The sequence below is a fragment of the Sitophilus oryzae genome, unplaced genomic scaffold, assembly GCF_002938485.1.
Source record: "Sitophilus oryzae breed Bouriz unplaced genomic scaffold, Soryzae_2.0 scaffold_246_pilon_pilon, whole genome shotgun sequence".
In the NCBI taxonomy this organism is placed as follows: domain Eukaryota; kingdom Metazoa; phylum Arthropoda; class Insecta; order Coleoptera; family Curculionidae; genus Sitophilus; species Sitophilus oryzae.
In genome coordinates this window covers 79839-102601 of record NW_022146803.1, presented here as the reverse complement: position 1 = coordinate 102601, position 22763 = coordinate 79839, and the positions used below count along the sequence as shown (strand labels likewise).

At 29.5% G+C, this 22763-nt stretch overlaps 1 protein-coding gene and 1 long non-coding RNA gene across 3 annotated transcripts; one reads left to right on the top strand and one right to left on the bottom strand.

Annotated features, from left to right (window-relative positions):
* Positions 1-5828: 5828 nt before the first annotated feature.
* Positions 5829-7694, bottom strand: LOC115884409. Of its 2 annotated transcripts, XR_004050558.1 has the most exons (3): positions 7603-7694; positions 6307-7437; positions 5829-6201 (listed from the first exon to the last, which is right to left on the bottom strand). It is a non-coding gene; the product is annotated as an uncharacterized LOC115884409 (long non-coding RNA). The 2 variants fall into 2 exon arrangements; XR_004050557.1 differs by having other exon boundaries at positions 5829-7437.
* A 10279-nt stretch (positions 7695-17973) lies between these two features.
* Positions 17974-21246, top strand: LOC115884405 (glutathione S-transferase 1-like). Its single transcript, XM_030902962.1, has 3 exons — positions 17974-18209; positions 20379-20585; positions 20880-21246. The coding sequence occupies exons 1-3, from the start codon at positions 18069-18071 to the stop codon at positions 21189-21191; spliced, it is 660 nt and encodes a 219-aa protein (XP_030758822.1). The 5' UTR covers positions 17974-18068; the 3' UTR covers positions 21192-21246.
* The last annotated feature ends 1517 nt before the right edge of the window (positions 21247-22763 follow it).

The window sequence follows — 22763 nt, the reverse complement described above, 5'->3', positions numbered from 1 at the left end:
AAATAAAAACTAAATTAATTTTTTCCATAGCAATTGTTAAAATTGCCTTATATCTATCAAAAATAGTAGATAAAATAGTACTTTAACCGCCAAGGGTAGATTAAATAATACTTTAACAGCGAGGATAGGTTAAACACTTTATTTCTACTCGCACGTTTTTTAATTGCTTCCATTTTTGAAAATGTTTGTATTCCTTTTCATAAGTTATTCGGGATTTAAATGGAAGTAGTTTGGATATGGCGGTTGTCGCCTCAGCCTGAATATCTTTTGGTAATTTACTTATTTCGTTTTGAGCCATTTCTGGCTCCAATTCAATCAGCAATCGACACGAAAGAGAATTAAAAAATATTGACCCAAAACTGACAACTAAAGAGACAGCTTTATTTATTTGTCAAATTACATAGAAACCACCGCCAAACCAGCACAATATTTTTTCTATTCATAATAAATTCCTTGAAATAATAATTTCTGAATATTTTTTAGAATGTAACTCGCTATGGAAAAAAATATTGTTTTATACACGACGATAAAATTGCATTGTCGTCTCCCGAAATTAATTCACTTCGCGAATTAATCTTTTCGGTCGACGATAAAATACCATTTTATCGTCTTGTATAAAAAAATAACTATTATTTTATCAATAATCATAGAATAATGATTTTTATCCACTCATATGAAACGTTTAAAAGGGATATTTTATTCACTAATGGGGATAACATACCTTTATTCCACTAGTGGTATGCTGAAATTAAAAAAAAAGGCTCAAGTTTCGTTTAGCCGAAATCAGTTACATAGAACATCGGTTTATAGGATGATTCTATACAAGAAAACTAGCACTACATAGTTTGATTTTTGCCGCGGAAATTCTTTGTTTTTGAGAAAACTCGAATTTTTAATTTTTCTATTATTAACTAAACTTTAAAACTTTACGGTGTTTTTAATAGTTTTTTCATTATAGAATGACGTAAAAACATTTAATATAACGATGTGAACTAATTTTTATTCGAAAATATATTTTTATCACAACAATTTTCATTGATTTTTCCGGGTTTAGAAGTGCCGAAATGTGATAGGAAGATAAAAACTACATATTTTCGTTTGATTAATAATTTGCTATAAATTTTCTATATAACCTTTTCCGCGGAAATTCATCATAAGGGCGGTGTAATGGAAAATCTTCAATATTTCGAAGTTTTCCATAGTATTCTCAACTTTTTTACTTACTTTAGGTTTGGTTTGGTCAAGCTGTAGTAGGTTTGGTTGTAATGGGTTTAGTTGGTTTCGTTTGGTTTAGTTGTTTTTTTAAGGTTTGGTTTGGTTTAGTTGTCGTTTTTATGCTTTATTGACATTTTTTTAAATTTTCGCATTTATTGACCATAGCCATATTAAGTTGATAAGAATAGATATTATTCATTGATCTATGTCAAAGGTCGGGAAGCAGATCACTGCATAGTGGTGAAATAACGCATTTCCGCGGATTTTCGTTTTTTCGTGCTTAAAAATAAGTCTGCAATATAAAATAATATTATATTTTTATATATCTCATTTCGTTACTTCTAAACCGTATTCAAAAAACAGCGCATTTCCGCGGAATTTCATTTTTGTATTAGTAGTTACAAAGGCGTCTAAAATATGAAATAACATTAATTTTTCATGTACGTCATTTCGTTACTTTTAAACCGCATTCAAAAAATGGTAGCGCATTTCCGCGGCAAAATTTTTTCAGTAATATACTCCCTGAGGTACCTAAATGACAGAAAAAAATTTGATTCTTTTTTAACAGATTTCGGCTAAACGAAACTTGACCCAAAAAAAATAGTAGGCAGTAAATGGGTTGGTTCTTATATACTTCCATTATCATCTTCTCGAATTTTCAATGATTTTTCAAGAAATTTTGCAAATACTTATGGTACAAGATCCGAATTTTGTTTTCTGTTAAGCTTTTGCTTGTATCAATAATAAACAACATAGTTAACTTTTAAAAGAAATACTTTGTGCAATAATTTTTCCTATCAAATTTATACATTTTTAACTAAATATTTGCATGTGTTTGTGGATAAGACGTTGTATTACATTCGTGTTTTAGTTACATTTTATCCCATTAAGGAAATTAAATCTTATACATATCTATTAATTTTTTATTTTAGTTTTTTGAATCTTTTTTATTATATTAATTTTTTAATCTTTATTAAACTGCAGTTATATCATACAATACTACTGTTTTTACAGTTTTTTTCGATTTATAGATAATGTTTTCCTATGATAAGAATTCTTAAATGACCGTATATCATTAAGGTGTCTCTGAAAAAATCTTTACAGAATGCCACTAATTTTTGTTGAACTTAAATTAGGATATTTTAATACACACAGTCCAAAGGTGCTTTACTAGACGATGAAAAAATTTTAGTTCTCGTAAAATTAGCTAAATAGTTATTAAAATAAGGTTATTTTCTGTTAAATAAAAAAAATAGTGTGTGCACTATGTGCACATATTTGAAGTGAAACTTCTTACTAACAGCTACTAAATTTAATGATTTGAAGGACATATTTGAAGAAGTGACATATAATGCTGTTTTAATACAAATTGGTATTATTTTCAATTTATTTCTGTACATTTTCTGTTTCCTCAATAGCCAGAAAATTTACCACCCAAACTACACACTTTTATGCAAATACCTAATAATGTTAACACTTAAATTTATTTAAGAAGAGAAAAAAATTTTGAACCTAACCAACAATTCGTATTTATAGTGATTTACAGTAATTTGGTTAAATTATACGAATATTCTCGTTGATTATTGGTTTGGAATAAATATGACCCTGTGTTCCAATGAAAATGCGAGTAGCTTAACTCTAATAATTCTAATTCTGAGCTAGCAAATGAGCTAGGTGCTTTACCTAGACCGTTATTCAGAAGCTACAAACCTATCAATGAAAATATGCATGAAAATTTACTTCCTAGCACAAAATTTACTACCTAGGTACAACATCAAGTTTATTATAATGATTTTCTTAGCTTTAAATCATTTTTTTTTGGTGTTTGTGCGATACTTAAAACTTTTTTCTCGTTAGCTCGTCTGTCAAGACCGCATCTGTCAAGGTCACGGCTTTGAATTTTTACTCCCATCGCGCGTAAAGAAGTTTCACTACAAAAATATTTTATTTTTTATGCAAATATCTCGAAAAGTATTTTATAATACTTTTTTTATAGTACTTTATATGACACATGACAAGAAAATAATTGTCAAAAAAATTACAATACAAAAAACAAAAACAAATTAATATACACAAAACTTAATATAGAATTAAACAACTTGTTTCAGAATGATAAGTATAATAAGCACTTTGGAAATTCAATAAAAATATCCTGATTTAAGCACATAACGTTATAATTCTGTACAGAGTTGTCAGAGACACCCAGTATAACATATGTATGTATCACTATTCATTATTTTCCATTATTTTTTTGTTAAAATATCATGGCTTTGTGTAAATTTTCCCTCTAAATATGATCGTGTATCCTGCATTACTTAAAAAAATTACGAAATTATACAAGAATGCTGTTCGGTCTTTTTATACACAACACTTTAGTTTCGTCTCGTATATATCGATCCGTTACCTCTACATATCTTCATGACGTTATGTACTGAATTTTTTAAAATCTCTTTAATACTATTATAAATGTTAGCGTTTCCTCGTGTTTTTATATGTATATACAGTTTGGTGATCGTTTTTTTTTAGGTAGACTTTAACAGTTGACAGGAAAATATATTGAAAAAAAATATGTCGATGTAGAGTCATCTTAGGTTTCAAAATATACCAGGAATTACTTGTTTTAAGACTGGGAATAGGACTCTACATAAAAAAACTGAAGTACCTTTATCAGTACTATGTAATACCACTGTAATCCTAGTCCTGACACAATTCCTTTCCAGATTCAATGTGTTTTTTCTTTACGTCAAAAAATCATCATTCATCGTTGCAGCTAATTCACTCATCCTCAGCTTATTAGCATTATTAATATCAATTACTTACAAATTACATACAAACGGTATAGTTGGATTAATATAGGAAATCTGCCCCAGCGGCTTTTTTGACACGCACCCGAGGAATCGATTTGTTGTCGAATCAAAATATTTCACCTAATTTCACCTATTTTTATAGTAAAATTAAAAATTAATTAATGATGATTTTTTTTCTAATTCTTAGAAGTCTAAGACGTGAAAAAATAATATGATCATGATTCTTAAACGAAAAGCCGATTTTTAGCGGAGGAAAAAAAATAAAATCTTCATTTTTTTAACCTTTGTGAAATATGTCACTAAAAATCGTCAGAAAATGTCTTTTATACACCTTTACACTCAGGAATTTTTTAAAATTTTTTGAAATGGAACAATATTAAAAATATTAAAAACTTATTTTTTTTCTAAAATCTTCTGTTTTAACTAACTTATATTTTTGTTGTGTTAAAAGTGGGTAGAAAATATTTTTTCATTAAGAATGCATCCTTGCCAGAAATAAACATAAGGATTATTATAAAAAAATCAATTCGAGTTAATTTTTTTCATATTGTTCCACCACTTAAAAAAATTCTAAAAAATTCCTGAGTGTAAAGAAGTTAAAAGACATTTTCTGACAATTTTTAGTGAGTGACATATTTCAGGAAGGTTAAAAAAATGAAGATTTTAATTTTCTTTCCTCCGCTAAAAATCGGCTTTTTGCTTAGAATCATGATCATATTATTTTTTCATGTCTTAGACTTCTAGGAATTAGAAAAAATCACCGTTAATTAATTTTGAATTTTAGTATAAAAATAAAATTGAAAAAACAGTGTTTTTGAAAATCTCGAAAATCGTTTGAGTTAAAGAGCTAAAAATTTAGGTCAATTATTTTGATTCGATACCAAATCGATCCGCTGAGTGCGAGTCAAAAAAGCCGCGGGGGCAGATTTCCTATATTAATCCGGCTATACCCTTTATTTTTTTTAGGTACCTAAACGAAATTTTCAATATTTATTTAGTTCAATAGGCCTTCAAATACAAAGTTTTGGTAAAAACTTGAATTTTTGATGTAGTTTTTGAAAGATCGAAAAACGAACTGTGAAATATTTTTTAAATTCACCCCCGGGAAGGGGTGAAATAAATAAATAAAATTCTTTTTTCGAAATTTTGGAGAAACGGTAAGAACTAGAAAAAAAAGTTCAAATAAAAGTTGTAGAGCGTCAAATTTTACGGAGATGATTTCTATACTTTTTTTGTTCAGATCAAAATTAACTTTATTAAAAAAATATATATAGAGACCATTTTGATGTAAAATTGGATGCTGTACAACTTTTATTTGAACTTTTTTTCTAGTCCTTAGCGCTTCTCCGAAATTTCGAAAATATAAATTTGTTTATTTATTTCACCCCTTCTCGGGGGTGAATTTAAAAAAATCTTTCACAATTCGTTTTTGGATCTTTCAAAGTAACTTATATAAAAAATTCAAGTTTTTACCAAATCTTGGCCTATTTTCTAGGACTATATCGGGTGTTATAAAAATAAAAAGCTGACATATAATTTTCTTAAAACCACTTTTTCTCGCGACTGTTGAAGGTCTACCACAAAAAACTGCATCTGCCTGTATATTTTATTTATCCTGTTTTGTCAGCGGTTTCACTTAGAAAAATAAAACGAATTATTGTTATACTAAAGCACACGAGAAACTGCCTGACGTCTTACTTAGTTTTATAAACTTATTTTTAAGGAAAATGTAATTCTTGTTTTTAGATAAGTAATAATAGTAATATTAAGAAAACTTATTATTTAAGTGAATTTGTTTGTATGATAAAAAAACATGGTCGAAAGATCTGACTGATTTTAACACTTAATCAAGTTCTGTTTTTGTTATTTCGGTTGTATGTTTTTTTGTAAAAAATCGCCCCGTTGTAGCACACGATAAGTAAAAGAGATTCTGAAAAAATAAAAGACAAATCTAGATTTTACCTTGTAGTTTTCTTTAAGGCCCCAACAAACGTTACTTATTTCGCACAGGCCATTTTTGTGCAAACTTGAAATCTAAAATGGTAGTTTATTGTAATAGAAATTTGGAATGATATAGGAAAACATTGTCCTGTCAGAATTCCTATACTATAACAATTAAAAGAAAAATAGAAACTCTTAGAGGTCTTATAAATATAACAAGAGAAAATTAAATAGTACCCTAAAATATATGTATAATGACAAACCAAAAATATAATAGCAATGTAAAATACCTACACGTTAAGAAATACCATTCTGCAAAATATTTCATTTTGAACAAACGAACCTAAAATATATGTATAATGACAAACCAAAAATATAATAGCAATGTAAAATACCTACACGTTAAGAAATACGATTCTGCAAAATATATCATTTTTGTTCAAAATGAAATTTTTGATGACAAAAATGCACAAGATTTGGTTGTCCCATGCAAAATTTTTCAACATCTGTAACAAATTTTTAGCACTACAGAAAAAATGTTGATTCTAGTATTTTGACCTCGTTTTTCAAATTAAAAAGCTAATTACTCCTTAATTAAAAAAAATGTCGGAATGCTCTTAGTATCAATCGATAGGGAATTCAACCCTCTATCTGTACACAAAATTTCAACCCCCTAGGGAACACTTTATTTTTTGGGCTAAAATTTTTCAAATGTTGCCCTGTGTTCATTTTTGCTTCAAAAAATAAAGTAGCTATGGGGTTTAAAATGTGTGTTATATATAGAATAAGATAGAGGGTTGAATTTCCTATCGATTGATGCAATAGGCACTTTGATATGTTAATTAGTTCTTAAGTAATTAACATTTTTCTAAACGAGTCTAACACTGTTCAACCTCGTTGGCCAAAAATTTCATATTTAATTCTCATGAGAAAAATACTTTTAAAAATGTATGTCTTTATATGTCTTTTCACTATTTACTTTACAAAAAATTGTAACAAATTAAAAAGACAGACTGAAACAATGCGAAAAAAAGTTACCTTATACCTTTGCCTTATACACTGCATCTCTTCATAACAATAATACATTTCTTATAGTGTATAACACCCATTAAGATTTAAATTATTTTTATATCAAAGAAAAATGCAGGTTCAGGAGTTACAGCATTTATCTCTATGATAGAGTCCATGTATTTAAAATTTGAATGTTTGAGTATAATTTTCTGAAGAGCTATTTGGAGGAATGATTTGAAGGCAATAATTGGAAACAAAAACCATCTGAAGGATTCCAATCTTGTTGCTCCAGCTTTACCCTTTTTTGGCACACACTTTCATTGAAAAGCAGAGGGCAATCGGTGAGGGTTTCTTATGAAATTCAACGCAAATACACATCTTTCCAAAAGAATATATCATTTCCTTCCATTTTTTGCACTGTATTCTCCTTTCTTTTCCTCAGCTGTTTTATCACATATCTGATCTGTAATAACAAATGTTACGTCTACAAATACTCATTGTCCACAAATTACACTTAAAAATACGAATGGTAGATAAATAATATTAAAAATTAGTTATAAATATGTTATATAGATGGTACACTATAATTTAACCAGCAGATTTGTTATCAAAGAAAAAATAAACTCACTTATTTCTTATTTTACTTTTGATACAAAAACCATAACAAAAACCATTCAAAAACAAAAACATATTTTTCCTAGGGTTAGAAATAGGTTAGAATCACAGGTTAGAATCAAAATTAGTATAAAATGTTATTCATAGATGACTCTCACCCAGAACTTTTTGGGAACTAAAAATATAGATTTCTTTAAAAAAAACAACTTTAACCTAAGTTCAACTATTTAACGTTAGATAGCACTAGTTTTTTTTATAGAAATCTATAAAGAACTTAAATCACTAGTTTAAATATTCCGTCCATGATGGCGCCACCATAATAAAAGCAGAGACCTATATTAGCTTACTTTTAAAACTTTCCATATGGTGGCGCAAATAATCATTTAGACGATAGTTCTAAAAATTCTCACTAAATAAGAATGGCGCTGTAATCAATTAAACGCGCCAAAGGAAAAATTTGAATAGACGCAGACGAGACGCTTTTTTAGTAAATAACTGTAAGATTTTCTTGTTATTTCTTTACGGTATACATGCACATATCATAAAATACCAAACTTACCAATTGTAGAAGTTGTTTAACGCTTTTTTCAAAGATTCATCGTTAGTATGCCAAGTCTAAAGAATAAATAATTTAGTATAAGTAAAACAAAACTCTAAATAGTATAATAGCTCATTTCAGTCATTTCTTCTAACATTTATTATAATATATTATAATTTAATGTATAATTTTCTCTCTTATATTGCATAGTCGTAATATAACAGAAAAAATAGTATAATAAAGGTGTTTAAATTAAAATTGAAATACCTCTTACTCAAAGAAAGTAAGTAACAGTAGTATATGACATGAAAAATCATTTCTAAAAATTATGGCACAAAAATAAAACAAAAGAGGAAATTTTTGCACCAGCTAAAAAACACCAGGAAAAGAGACCAAGGGGGAGACCAATTAAAACATGGAATATACACAATAAAGAAGATAGTGCAGGATAGAGGACTAACAATAACAGAAGCCAAAAGTTTAGCAAGAGATAAAAATAAATAGAAACAATAATTTGTGTATAGTGTAGCAATTAAGTGAATTTATTTAATTTAGTATACCTTACACCTTCGGGTAGAAAGGTTTTTGATTTTGAGACTATAATACAAAAATGAATGGATAGCATTATTCTCCTTCTTTAATCTTTTTATTCAAAGACAGGTATCGACAGTGGCGGATACAGAGGGGGGCCCATGGGGCCAAGAAGGCCCCCCCTAAAATCTATAAATTGGGTTAATTATTAGGCTTTTGGGTTAAAAATGGCGCTCTAATAAGCATATTCTACATTACTTTTTATTTGGCCCCCCCTAAAATGTATCTCGGCCTCCCCTAAAATAAATTCCTGTTCCGCCCCTGGGTATCGAAAAATCTCAGAAAACACCGTTGAGTTTTTAAAACCGATTTCAAAAAAAAAAATAATTAAATTAAACGATAATTACTATTTAAAAGCATGTAATTACTCGAATTAATAGTATTAATAGTAAATAGTCGTCAAAACATATTAATAAAGTTGTACGTAACTATTAAAAAAAATCATTCACTGCTCCTATTATATATTTGAACTAAAAAATATTCAAGATTGACATTGCCATACGATGTAACAGGTCCTGATTCAAAAGATATTTCCAATATGAATTTCATAAAACAAATACATCATTTTTATACGAGTTTAACTAGAAAAAAAGTATATTCTATTTTTGAAGTGTAACTTCTTTACGCGCGACGGGAGTAAAAATTCAAGGCTGTCACACGCTGCGGCCTTGAGAGACGAGCTAGAGAGAAAAAAATAGTAAGGATCGCACATCGCACGATCGCGCAAACACCAAAAAACATTTGATTTAAAGCTAAGAAAATCATTATCATAAACTTGATACTGTACCTGATGTGCTAGCAATTAATTTTTCATGCATATTTTCATCGAGAGGTTTGTAGCTTCTGAATAACGGCCTAGGTAAAGCATCTAGCTCAGAATTAGAATTATTAGAGTTAAGCAACTCGCATTTTCATTGGAGAACATTGTCATATTTATTTCAAACCAATAATCAACGAGAATATATTGGGATAATTTAACAAAATTACTATAAATCAGCGCCTTCTATTAAAAGATCAGCCTGGGGGCGGACTTTTGTTTACTTCATCAGCTGTACATACTTAGATATTGGGTTAGATTCCGTTTCATAATTTGTCGGTTGATTTTTGGTTTTAACTCTTTGATTTTTGGTATAATTTATTATTGTAGTGCAAAAAACTAATTATTTTGGTGTTTAAGTGACATAAACTACTACCAGATATATTGTCAATCTCGGTTTTGCATAAAAAAATAGAAAAATTGAAAAATTACACGTTGTGTAAGTGATTTAACCTAAAAGTGCCCATACATTTTTTACTTATCGTGATTTTTGTGTGTGTTTTTTAAGACTCTAACAATTCATCAATAAAGCTTAAGTGGAGTGTGTTTTTGGTGCTATGCCTCATCTTTGTTGTGTTCCTGGTGGAAAGGATAGTTATACTAGGCAGCCTAAATTGTCCGGAAGAGCAAGAAAAGTGGGTACGAGTTATAAATCAAGAGAATCCTATTGAAAATATCTTTAATAAATTTAAAAATAATATTCTCCCATGATGGTATTAATGAAAACTGGACAATTATGTTTATTTTATTCATATTGTTGAATCTCCACTCCAAGTGTTGTTGGTTCAGCTTCGATAGATTCAAACACGTAAGTAGGTATTATGATCTAGGGAAAAATAAAGAATATGTGTATTAAAGATCATGAAATAGATTATTATTTTGAGTTCAAATTTTAAAAAAGATTTTTGTAAAGACAAGACTGATACAGTTTAAAAGAAGAATGTGTTTTTGTTTGATAATATATAATGTATGTCAAGCATAAAATATATTTGTTCAGTAATTTTTAATGAATAGTGTTGATTATTTATAATACCAAATTAATATCAAATATTTATGTGATGGCTGAATACAATATGAATAAAATAACAATAAAATTGGTATATTTGCATAATACAAAATTAAGTTTTAAGAATAAAGGTGTTACTAAAAATACTAAGAAATTCATATTTCTTTGTTTTAATTGGTCTAATGTTATTTACATTTTACCAAAGAATATCTTAATACCCTAGAAGTCTCGTCTCGCATCAAAATCTGACCTGTCGATGGGGCCTCGCTTTGGCGAGCGAGGCCCCAACTTCGTGGAGCCTCGCTATTTTGCTCGGAATTGAACGAATAGACGCGCGGCGTTGCCTTGTTTTGTGTGTACTTTCTTGAATAGTTTTAAATTATAGTTTTAAATTTTATCTATTGCTATAATCAGTCTTTCCGTTCTCCGCACTCCGCAGTTTACATATAATATTATCTATATAATTCCCGTGTTACAGTTTTGGTTACCGTACTCCTCCGAAACGGCTTAACCGATTTTGATGAAATTTTATATGTATATTCAGTAGGTCTGAGAATAGGTAGTTATATATTTTTTATACCCTTAAATGATAAGGGTAGTCCACCCCCATTTTTTTATTTTGTGAAAAAACAATATTTTAATTTTTTTTTATTTGGCATTAAAAAATACAAACAACACTAAATTTTCACCGTTCTACTTTCATCCCCTATTTTTTAATAGGGGTTGTTTTTTTAATTTTTTGTTACCATCTCCGAAACGGCTTAACCGATTTTGATAAAATTTTATATGTATATTCAGTACGTCTAAGAATAAGTTGTTATCTATTTTTATACCCTTAACTGATAAGGGTAGCCGAGAGGGTAACCCACCCTCATTTTTTTTTAGTTTTTGAAAAGAAAAAAATGTTTTTTATTTTTTTATTTGGCATTAAGAAATACAAACAACCCTAAATTTTCACCGTTCTGCTATCATCCCCTATTTTTAATAGGGGTTGTTTTTTATTTTTTTTTGTTGCCATCTCCGAAACGGCTTAGCCGATTTTGATGAAATTTTATAAGTATATTGAGTAGGTCTGAAAACAGGTTGTTATATATTTTTTATACCCTTAAGTGATAAGGGTAGCCCACCCCCATTTTTTTTATTTAAAAAAAAATATTTTTATTTTTTTTATTTGGCATTAAAAAATACAAACAACCCGTTTTCAACCGTTCTACCATCATCCCCTATTTTTTAATAGGGGATGTTTTTTTTTAGTTTTTTGTTACCATCTCCGAAACGGCTTGATCGATTTTGATGAAATTTTATATGTATATTCAGTAGGTCTGAGAATACGTTGTTATCTGTTTTTATACCCTTAAGTGATAAGGGTAGCCCACCCCCATTTTTTTTTATATTTTGAAAAAAAAAATATTTTAATTTTTTTTATTTGTCATTAAAAAATACAAATAACCCTAAATTTTCACCGTTCTACCATCATCCCCTATTTTTTAACAGGGGTTGTTTTTTAAAATTTTTTGTTACCATCTCCGAAACGGCTTAACCGATTTTGATAAAATTTTATTTGTATATTCAGTACGTCTAAGAATAGGTTGTTATCTATTCTTATACCCTTAAGTGATAAGGGTGTCGAGAGGGTAGCCCACCCTCATTTTTTTATTTTTGGAAAAAAAATTATTTTTTTTTATTTGGCCTTAAAAATACAAACAACTCTAAATTTTCACCGTTCTACCATCATCCCTTATTTTCTAATAGGGGTTGTTTTTTTGATACCATCTCCGAAACGGCTTGGCCGATTTTGATGACATTTTATTATGTATATTGAGTAGGTCTGAAAATAGTTTGTTATCTATTTTTTATACCCTTAAGTGGTAAGGGTAGCCCACCCCCATTTTTTATTTTTTGAAAAAAAAAATATTTTAATTTTTTTTTATTTGGCATTAAAAAATACAAACCACCCTAAATTTTCACCGTTCTACCATCATCCCCTATATTTTAATAGGGGTTGTTTTTTTTTAATTTTTTGTTACCATCTCCGTAACGGCTAGACCGATTTTGATAAAATTTTATATGTATATTCAGTAAGTCTGGTTTGGTTTGGTTTGGTCACAACCTATTCCTAGGTTGTTATCTATTTTTTATACCCCTAAGTGATAAGAGTGGCCTACCCCAACTTTTTTTTATTATTTGGACAAATTTTTTATTTTAATTGTTTTATAGGGAGTGCTTATTTTTTAGGGGGTGCATGTCCAAAATTTTCTTCTGGGTACACACTTTCATCACTTAAGGGACCTCTGTACAAAATTGCATACTCCTAGTCCTAGAACGGATTTTACATAAAAATTATACAAATTTTTACCCTTAGTTTTACCCCCTTAAGGAATGAATTCCAAAAATCGCTCTAATTATTCAATTACGCTACATAATAAACCTCTGTGCAAATCATCATATATAATCATCATATTCCTTGAACAGAATTTATTGTTCCAGAACGTTCAACCCCTCATTTCACACCCTTAGAGGGCGAATTTCCAAAAATTGCTTCTTAGTGTTAAATTACGTTACATAAGGAACGTCTGCAAAATTCATACTTCTAAAACCGATTTTAACAAATTTTTGTACAAATTTTCATCCCTTATTTTTTAGGGGATGCATGCCTAAAATTCGCTTCTAGGTACTCACTTTCATCATTTAAGGGACCTCTGAACAGAATTTCATACTCCTAGTCCTAGAACGGATTTTACATAAAAAAATTATACAAATTTTCACCCCTAGTTTTACCCCCTTAAGGAACGAATTCCAAAAATCACTCTAATTATTCAATTACGCTACATAAGGAACCTCTGTGCAAATTCTCATATTCCTTGAACAGAATTTATTGTTCTAGAACGTTCAACCCCTCATTTCACACCCTTAGAGGGCGAATTTCCAAAAATTGCTTCTTAGTGTTAAATTACGTTACATAAGGAACGTCTGCAAAATTCATACTTCTAAAACCGATTTTAACAAATTTTTGTACAAATTTTCATCCCTTATTTTTTAGGGGATGCATGCCTAAAATTCGCTTCTAGGTACTCACTTTCATCATTTAAGGGACCTCTGAACAGAATTTCATACTCCTAGTCCTAGAACGGATTTTACATAAAAAAATTATACAAATTTTCACCCCTAGTTTTACCCCCTTAAGGAATGAATTCCAAAAATTACTCTAATTATTCAATTACGCTACATAAGGAACCTCTGTGCAAATTTTCATATTCCTTGAACAGAATTTATTGTTCCAGAACGTTCAACCCCTCATTTCACACCCTTAGAGGGCTAATTTCCAAAATTGCTTCTTAATGCTAAATTACGTTACATAAGGAACGTCTGCAAAATTCATACTTCTAAAACCGATTTTAACCTTTTGTACAAATTTTCATCCCTTATTTCTAAGGGATGAATGTCAAAAATTAGCTTCTAGGTACTCACTTTCGTCACTTAAGGAAACTCTGTACAAAATTTCATACTCCTAAGAACTTATGACCGAGAAAAATCAAAGGTTTTCCTTGATTTAAGTAAAAACAATCTTCGGATTGTCACGGGGTTTCTAACAGGACACTGTCTCCTCAACGAACACCTCAGTAGGCTGAAACTGAGAAACAACGGCGAATGCAGATTTTGTGGGGAAAATGGGGAAACACCAGAACACCTTATCACTGAGTGCGCCGAGACGACGACCATTCGTGCCATGAACCTTGGCACGTCTGATGTCGAGGATGGAGAGCTGGCCTCTGTGGAGCCGTCTCAGATACTGGCTTTTCTTAAAGCCCTGAGACTGTATGATGAGTTATAACTCGTTATAACTCAAGAAAGGGGAACACACAATAGATCTATAAGGTCGCGGTGATTAACTCCCCTTCTAAACATTCTACATTCTACATTCATACTCCTAGAACTAACATTTTTTGTACAAAATTTCACCTCCCAGTTTTACTACCCTTAGGCTATACATTTCCAAAAATCGCTTATCAATGTTCAAATGCGCCACATCTGTGCAAAAGTTCATACTCCTAGTAGGTACAGATTTTTTTTTGTTTAATTACACCCCTTTATCTAATTACACCCCCTTATGGGTCGAATTTTAAAAAATTACTTAGTAGTGCTCATCTTAGAGAACGAATTAATATTCTCCGTATTTACTCCAGTTTCCTAATACTAGCACAGATAACACATAATCAAACTAGTTAATTTTTTATTGGAATAATTTTTATTAGAAGGTACAAAAAAATTAAAAATCTAAAATTTTATTTTCACAGCTACGTTTTTTTTTTCATAGCCTTAGGATGCCTCATGTACTAACGAATATACGAAATATATAATTAATACATATTTCTTTAAATATCGAGAAATAAAATATATTTGGCAACACCGTACGAAATATCGCCGCGCGTAGTCCTCAAAATTTAAAATATTAGCATTTTCAGGCTTCGATTATGTTCAAAAGCGCCACCGTATGACAAATCGCTAAAGCTTCCACACGAGAGTTCTTAAAACTATAATATTCTTTGATTTTACGTAAGAATTATACCGTATCATCGAAAAAAATCGGCGTCTAGTTGGCTTGCAAATGAACATCGATGACATTCCCTAAATAACTGTACACATAAAATAATTAACTAGAATTTTACAATCTTGGAAAATTTGATATTCTTGAACCTTGTTTCTAAATATTCTAAATGTTTTGATTTTCTTGGGATTTAGGTTCGGGAAAAACGCTGATTAAGTTTTCATTTGGTTTTTCATTATTTTTATTTGGTTTAAGAAAAACGTTTCGGCTAACATTATAGCCTTCATCAGTATTGTGTCATATGAAAAAAATAGTGTCGAATATAATCCAAAAAATTACATATAGAATATTCACACCACGCACATAATGTTTACTGCGTACTCCATAGTCAATGTAGATAATTTTAGTGTTAAGAATAATAATTTTAAAAAATATATGGTCATCTTTTGATAAGTTTATATTAGTTTATTAATTGCAGTAAACATTATGAGGTGTGAATTATATTGTATATGTAATTTTTTGGATTATATTCGACACTATTTTTCTCTTCTCATATGACACAACACTAATGAAGACTATAGTTAGCCGAAACGTTTTTTTTTAAACCAAATAAAAATAATGAAAACCCAAATGAAAACTTAAATCAGCGTTTTTCCCAAACCTAAAAATCCCAAGAAAATCAAAAATTTTAGAATTATTTTACATATAAAATGCCAGCGATCTTCATTTCATAGCCATCGCTGACGCCTTTTTTTAGATAATATTGTATTATTTGTAAATATAATTTTTCCAACATTGATACTTGCAAAATATACATATAAATTTTGTGAATGCAAATAATAATACATCACTAGTAGATATTGAATGTTTTTTGTTAAAATAGATCGATTTTCAAACCCCAAAATTTAAAATATATTTACATTTTACCCATTATCTTATGTACCTATACATTATTTGTACATTGTAAAACATTTGCTGCATTTGTATGGTTCATAGTTTATTTGCCAAAGTATTTATTACTATAAATAGGTATATATGTTGTAGTCATTAACTGTATATTATATATATTTCATGTAAACTATATCATTTTTAAAATACCAACCAAAAATCTGAGGAATAATTATGTTTTCCATGTATTCTACAACATATTTACTAATCCGTTATATCTAACTAGCGTGACGTCATAAATCTCGCCGGTAGGCTGATCTTTTAATAGAAGGCACTGTATAAATCACTATAAATACCAATTGTTGGTTAGGTTCAAAAAGTTTTCTTTTTAAATAAATTTAAGCCTTAGACAAGGAAAGAGAGGGGACAGGTAACACGGCAGCTGAAAGTGAGGCCATTTGTCACCACGCGAAATTCTCCAATGGCGTAGCATCAGAAATTAGCTTGTACCTAGACGATAAAAAATATTTATTAAAACGTTAACTAATATATCGTTTTTTTATTATTTATATTAATGCATATACAATTTTGTATTTTATAGTCTTAGTCACCTTTATAATATTAGAATATCTAAGCCGATAATGCAAAATTTATTTAACAGTCACAGTGAACTGATCATCAAGACAATTATTTATTTGTTAACGTGTGTATAATGTATAATTAAATAAAAAATAATGTAAATATATAAGTTTTAAACGTGTATATGCACTATTTATTTATTTATATTTTATTTATTTATTTCAAAAATTTTTATTAATTACTCATTGAAACTATTATTACACACCTAAACTAGCAAATTTTTTGAAAGGACATTTAAAAAAATATTGTAACAAGTAGCCCACCACAAGTTTGTCCACCCCCAGCAAATCTTGGCAGGTAAATTTAAGTTTTATGTAACAACTTTACATATAGATTTTTTATAACCCAAATTTTTCATGTTTTTTTTTAGTTCACAATTATTATTTTACATATTTGATAACAATACTTTATACATTTTTTTTACATGTAAAATATATAAAAAAATGTTTATTGCAGAAATTGTATTTCTCTGATTATAACACCCTACGCCACTGGAGAAATCTTGTCTGAGTAGCATTATTTATAGTTTCAAACATTAATTATAATATAGGATATTGAAAATACTACTTGGAATTAATAAAAATAGTTTGCTTTGGATGTGGTACAAGACATATTAGAAGCATTTAACATATTTTTACTGCTATAATGAAAAAAATGTACATTTTATGACTATATAGCACAAGTTGTGTATCAACTTTTACCTGTAAAATGTAATTCCAGTAATTTTTTTCTCGCTTCAGCCTTTGCAGCCATACGCCGAACATCTCACCATACTAAACAACACAGTTTATAAATCTAAAACAAATCAATATTCACAAAAAACATAAAAATTCGCTTGGTGTCACCTCGAAATCTTGTCACCAAAGTATGGCCGCCGATCAAATTTTGGCCTCAAAAATTTTTCACTGGAGAATATGCGTGCTAGCTGTCCCCTCTCTTTCCTCGTCTAAGATTTAAGCGTTAACAATGTTAACATTATTAGGCATTTGCATAAAAGTGTGTATTTTGGGTGGTATTCCACAAAATTTGCAGGCTATTGGGGAAACAGAAAATGTCCAGAAATAAATTGAAAATAATATTTATAATAACACAGCATTATACATCCCTTTTTCAAACATATGTCCTTCAAATACTTCAATTTAATAACTTAGTAAGAAGTATCACTTCAAATATGCGCACATAGTGCACACACTGTTTTTTTTATATACATACTAGAAATATTTAATAGAAATGTGAAATAAATAATAATGAGTTTTATATTAGACATTACTGAAAAATAAATCTAATTCCGACTCTGTATCCACTTATTTGCGTGTAATTAAAAGATTAGAAGATAAAAATAAAATAGATCGGGTATTTTTACCTAGTCATTTAAAGCATCTCGTTGTTGTTGGGAGTAAAAAAAATTAATAAAAAAAAGGTAAAAAGTAAAAGTTTTATTACTATTTCCGAAAATGACCCCAAAACTGTATGGAATAGCCGGAAGTCCACCGTATGGAGCGGTTTTGATGTGTGCCAAAGTTCTCGGTATAGAACTTGAGATCGTTCGTGTAGATTTGTTAAACGGAGAACACCTCAAGGAAGGTTTTGTTAAGGTACTGCATTTTTTATTAAATTACTCAATACAATAATTTCATATTTAAAAAAAATATACAGGGTGAGTCTTAAATAAGTGCAAATATTTTCAGGGCCGGTAAGAAGACACATATTTTCTCTTTACCGTTTTTCAAATAACTCCAAATTAACCGAGATATTTTACTTTGAAAATTAAAAAAAAATGATTTTTTGCTTAAATTTTGAGAACCACTGGATCTTTTCTACTACCTATGTTGCCATTATGAAGATATCATGTATTTAATCAAAAATTAAAAAAAAATTCCAAAAAAAATCCAAATTTGCGAATTTTTTTTTCGCGAAAAAAATCTCATAAACGTGTTTCTGGGGTCGAAATATATACTACCCCTAAAAATGTTTGCACTTATTTAAAACTCGCCTTGTATATTAATTTAGAAAACAAGACCCCTTGATTCTCTGAATTACATTTTTAAATAGTTTGGATACCGTAAAAGGAAATTCAAACCTTAAAGAACTCACAAGAAGAAGGCAAGAAATACATAGTTCATGTAGAAATATATAATAGTTACTTTTTTAAATATGCAATAAATAATTTTTTGAGGAGTGTATTTATGTTTAAGCTTTTGGGGATCAAATTTGCTAATTCAATATTATAAAACATTGTCTTCTTCATTAATCAAGAACATAGTCTCTTTTAAGTATTTCTACTTTATGTTCTTTCTCGTTGGACAGACTATACAGAGTAGATCTTAAAGAAGTGCATATATATTTAGGGGAGATATATTTCAACTCCAGAAATACGCCTTTGAGTTTTTATTCGTGAAAAAAACGTTGAAAATCAGAAAAAAATTTAGTAGTTCTCAAAATTTAAGAAAAAGTTTGTTTTAATTTTACTTATTAGAAAAACGACAAAGCGAAATTATATTTCGTTTATCGAGATCTACCAGACCTCAAAATATTTGCACTTATTTGAGACCTCACCCTGTATGCATATTCTGTTCCTGGACATGTCATTTACATGGTATAAAGAAAACAAGGTATGATCGATAGCGGTTCCAATCTCGTTAAGTTTGCGCATACCACCTGTGACGTCATACGCCATCCACAAAAATATCCATATTGTGCAATTGCCACTAATTAAAAAAGACATAAAATAGGGAAGAATTAGGACATAACCCCAAAAGTTATGTCAAACATAGTCAAATCATCGAGCTTGACATTTGAAAAATTATTTTCACATTTATTGTGTCATCTGTTTGACAATTTAAAATTGGCGCGCGGAACTTGCCGACCAATGGTGCCGTTTATCACCTGTGACGTAGTGACCAACCTGCGCAATATCATACCTTGTATTCTTTGTATCATGTGTCATTTATATGCAAAATTACATAGGGAATGTCATCGATCGTAACTTCCACACATGTAGCCGCCGTTTTTTTCGATTATGCGGTACTACCCTTTGCTACAAATATTCAAATATGTATTGTATAATATGTAGTCTCAATATGAAGAAATATAAATAAGTTAAATTTGGCCATATAAAACTGTTTACATTGTGTAAGCACTCAACAAGTGCATAAAGATAACTTTTATATGCAAATGTGATATTTTCAGTAGGACATGCATTCCCTTTTATAATAATGGGCAATATTAATATTATATTATTATATTAATATTGCATAAATGGCGTCAAATGGTTCAAATTACCCACGGTGAGATTACTAAATGTATCATCACTGGGACAAATTGGTTACTATGACATTAAAACAAATTGAAATATACAATATAGGTGGTAGATATAGATTTTTTTTATTGTTAATTTATTTTGTCAGAATCGTCGAAAATCAATTAGTATATAGGGTGTTCCATTTCAAAAAACACAACTTTGATGTGTAACTTTTTTGGGGACATCCTGTAAAACTCTCTATATTTCTAAAAAATGATCTAAATTAACCTACATATGATCACAAAACTTCATCTCAATACAAGCTGTCGTTCTCCTTGGAGCCTCCGCGTCGTAAGGTGCCACCCTGTACAATACAGGATTAACGATCATAATAAGCATTAGGATTGAGCATAGATAAATTGCTACTTTACACTTAAGATACATATCTATTATCTATAATCGTCACCTAAAACTTAACTCGTTTTGCTATTCATACTAATTTAATTATAATTTTTTTCTTTAGTTGAACCCCCAACATACTATACCATTACTGGACGACGATGGGTTCATATTAGCCGACAGCCACGCCATAATGGGTTATTTGGTGGGCAAGTATGGTAAGAAAAACGACCCCTTATACCCCAAAGACGACATAAAAAGACGGGCAACCATAGACCACCGTTTTCACTTGGATTCGAGTATACTGACAGCAAGAGGATTCCTTATAACAGTTGAGTATATGTTATACTGTATGACCGAAAAAAAAACGGCGTCAAAGACGGTTAAGGAATGATAATCAATAATATTTTTGGCGAGGTCAATCTCTAGACGTCATTTACTAAAAATTCACATAAAACTGATCAAAAATTAACAAAAATTATAGAAAGATTAACAAAGAATAGACGATGGCCACGTTGGCTAGGTTTAAAAACGAAGCAACTCTGAAAAGAACTTTTTTTTAAATAAATGTATTATATGATAATAAATAGTTATTTAAGGTTGCTTTTTTTAATATAATTTACAGAAACCACTCGCACTTCAAGGCATCAAACCCGACCAAAAATACTTGGATTTATTGAAAGAAGGTTTTTCTTTTCTGGATAAATTACTGGAACTCCAAAACACCAAATATGCTGTCGGAAATGAACTGTCAATTGCAGATTTTAGTATCATTACTACAGCAACATGCTGGAAGTTCTTTGTGAAAGACTTTGACCAAGATTTTCCCAATATTGTAGCTTACATTGACAGACTGAAGAAAGAAGACTTTTTCGATGCTAATGCAGAAGGTCTTGAGAGATTCAATACCATATTTTTAGCAAAATTGAATTCGTAAAAAAAATATGTTTAACAAAATTTATATGAAAAATAAAGATTTCTAATTTTTACAATATATCTAGTATTTTTTGATCTTGATGTCCTTAAACATGGAGAACCTCTAACTTATTAAAAATATTGTTTTGGAGTCAACTACAACAATTAAGGTTTCCATATGTCCAGATTTACCCGGACATGTCAGGGTTTTTCCTCTTTTTCTTAAAGTGTCCGAGATGGTACGACCGGAACTTGAAAAAATATCCGGAAAATCAAACCGTAAACACAACTCAACTTTGTTGAATATTTTAATGGATTATCTAAATATATAAAATGCTAATGTTTATCTGTGTCGTCTCTACTGAAGTAACGACTTGCTGTAGAAAGTTGTTTTTTTTTACTAAAACATAGCTAATTGGCTCTTCTAAAAACTGTCTTCGCCGGATTTTTTCGTTTTTCATTCAATTAAAAAAAATTCACAGATTTTGCAACATGCGCAACCATCATAGGCGTATTGAAAAGACACAAGTCGGCGGTTGTCGAAGAAAAAAACTTTTTTTACACACCCTTTAATTTTAAATGAACTTATTCGATACTTTACGGTCACCCTTATAATGTTTACTACTGAACTGTGATATTTATTTCTTGGTTACAGAAACCATGCAATGTAAGGTCGTGGCGGTAAGCAGCAAAAATAAATTATATTAATAAAAATTAATGTAAAAAGTTTTTATTATTTTTCTAAAGTAATAACCATAAATATAAAATCTTGACACTTAGTGATGGTGGTTTCATTATGTTGTTTCTTGCATTGGACTTTATTAATTAAATATAAATCTGAAACAAAATTTCATATTTTAACGGTAGGTACCTATAATTTTTTAATATTAATTCTGAAAAATAAGAAAGTAAACCTAATAACAATTAATATCGGTTTAAAGGTCGAAACTACCAGTTTGATTAGATTATCGATGTATACTCTGTTTTTTTTCTCAGGTAAGACAGACGATGACAAGAAAAGCAGATGACATCCCATACCAATCTATTTATTTTACTAAAAAAAGTTTCCAATATTTTTTAAGTTAGCTATGGATGGGTTTAAATATAAATCCGTCATATGTCGTCTCTTATTGTTTTTAACCAGTTTTATTGGTTTATTTCAAAAATGACAGATAATATTTCAATTTTACTGGTATGACGGAACGATGAACTACAAACGGACGCCGGATTAGGATTCTAAGACCCTCAATTTTAATATCTTTGACATGTGTGCCTGTCCAGAGGCCTGTCACCAACGCCTGTATAAAGCCACAAAGGAGAACAACAAATTGATAATGATTAAATAGACCATCCAAGAGATAATGAAATAAAAAAAAATAATTAAGTTTTAACTGTCATAATTTACAAGGAAAAAGCAGTTCTAGCATAATTCAATAGGTTCAAAATTTACACGACCATTAGTTTTTACCTTTTCGATAAGTTATGAGATCGTTGGGATACGAGAGGTGCTTAGACATTTTCATTTTCAAAAACGTCTTGTATTTCGAAAATGAATTTTACTTCGAAGTGCAAGTAAATTAGTGGATATACCTAA

What these genes read in the sequence shown, in the direction of transcription:
- LOC115884405 (XM_030902962.1), top strand. Translation starts at nt 18,069, where the DNA reads ATGACCCCAAAACTGTATGGAATAGCCGGAAGTCCACCGTATGGAGCG. An exon ending in TCAAGGAAGGTTTTGTTAAG is followed by an intron (nt 18,210 to 20,378) that starts GTACTGCATTTT and finishes TTTTTTCTTTAG; the next exon opens with TTGAACCCCCAACATACTAT. An exon ending in CAAGAGGATTCCTTATAACA is followed by an intron (nt 20,586 to 20,879) that starts GTTGAGTATATG and finishes TATAATTTACAG; the next exon opens with AAACCACTCGCACTTCAAGG.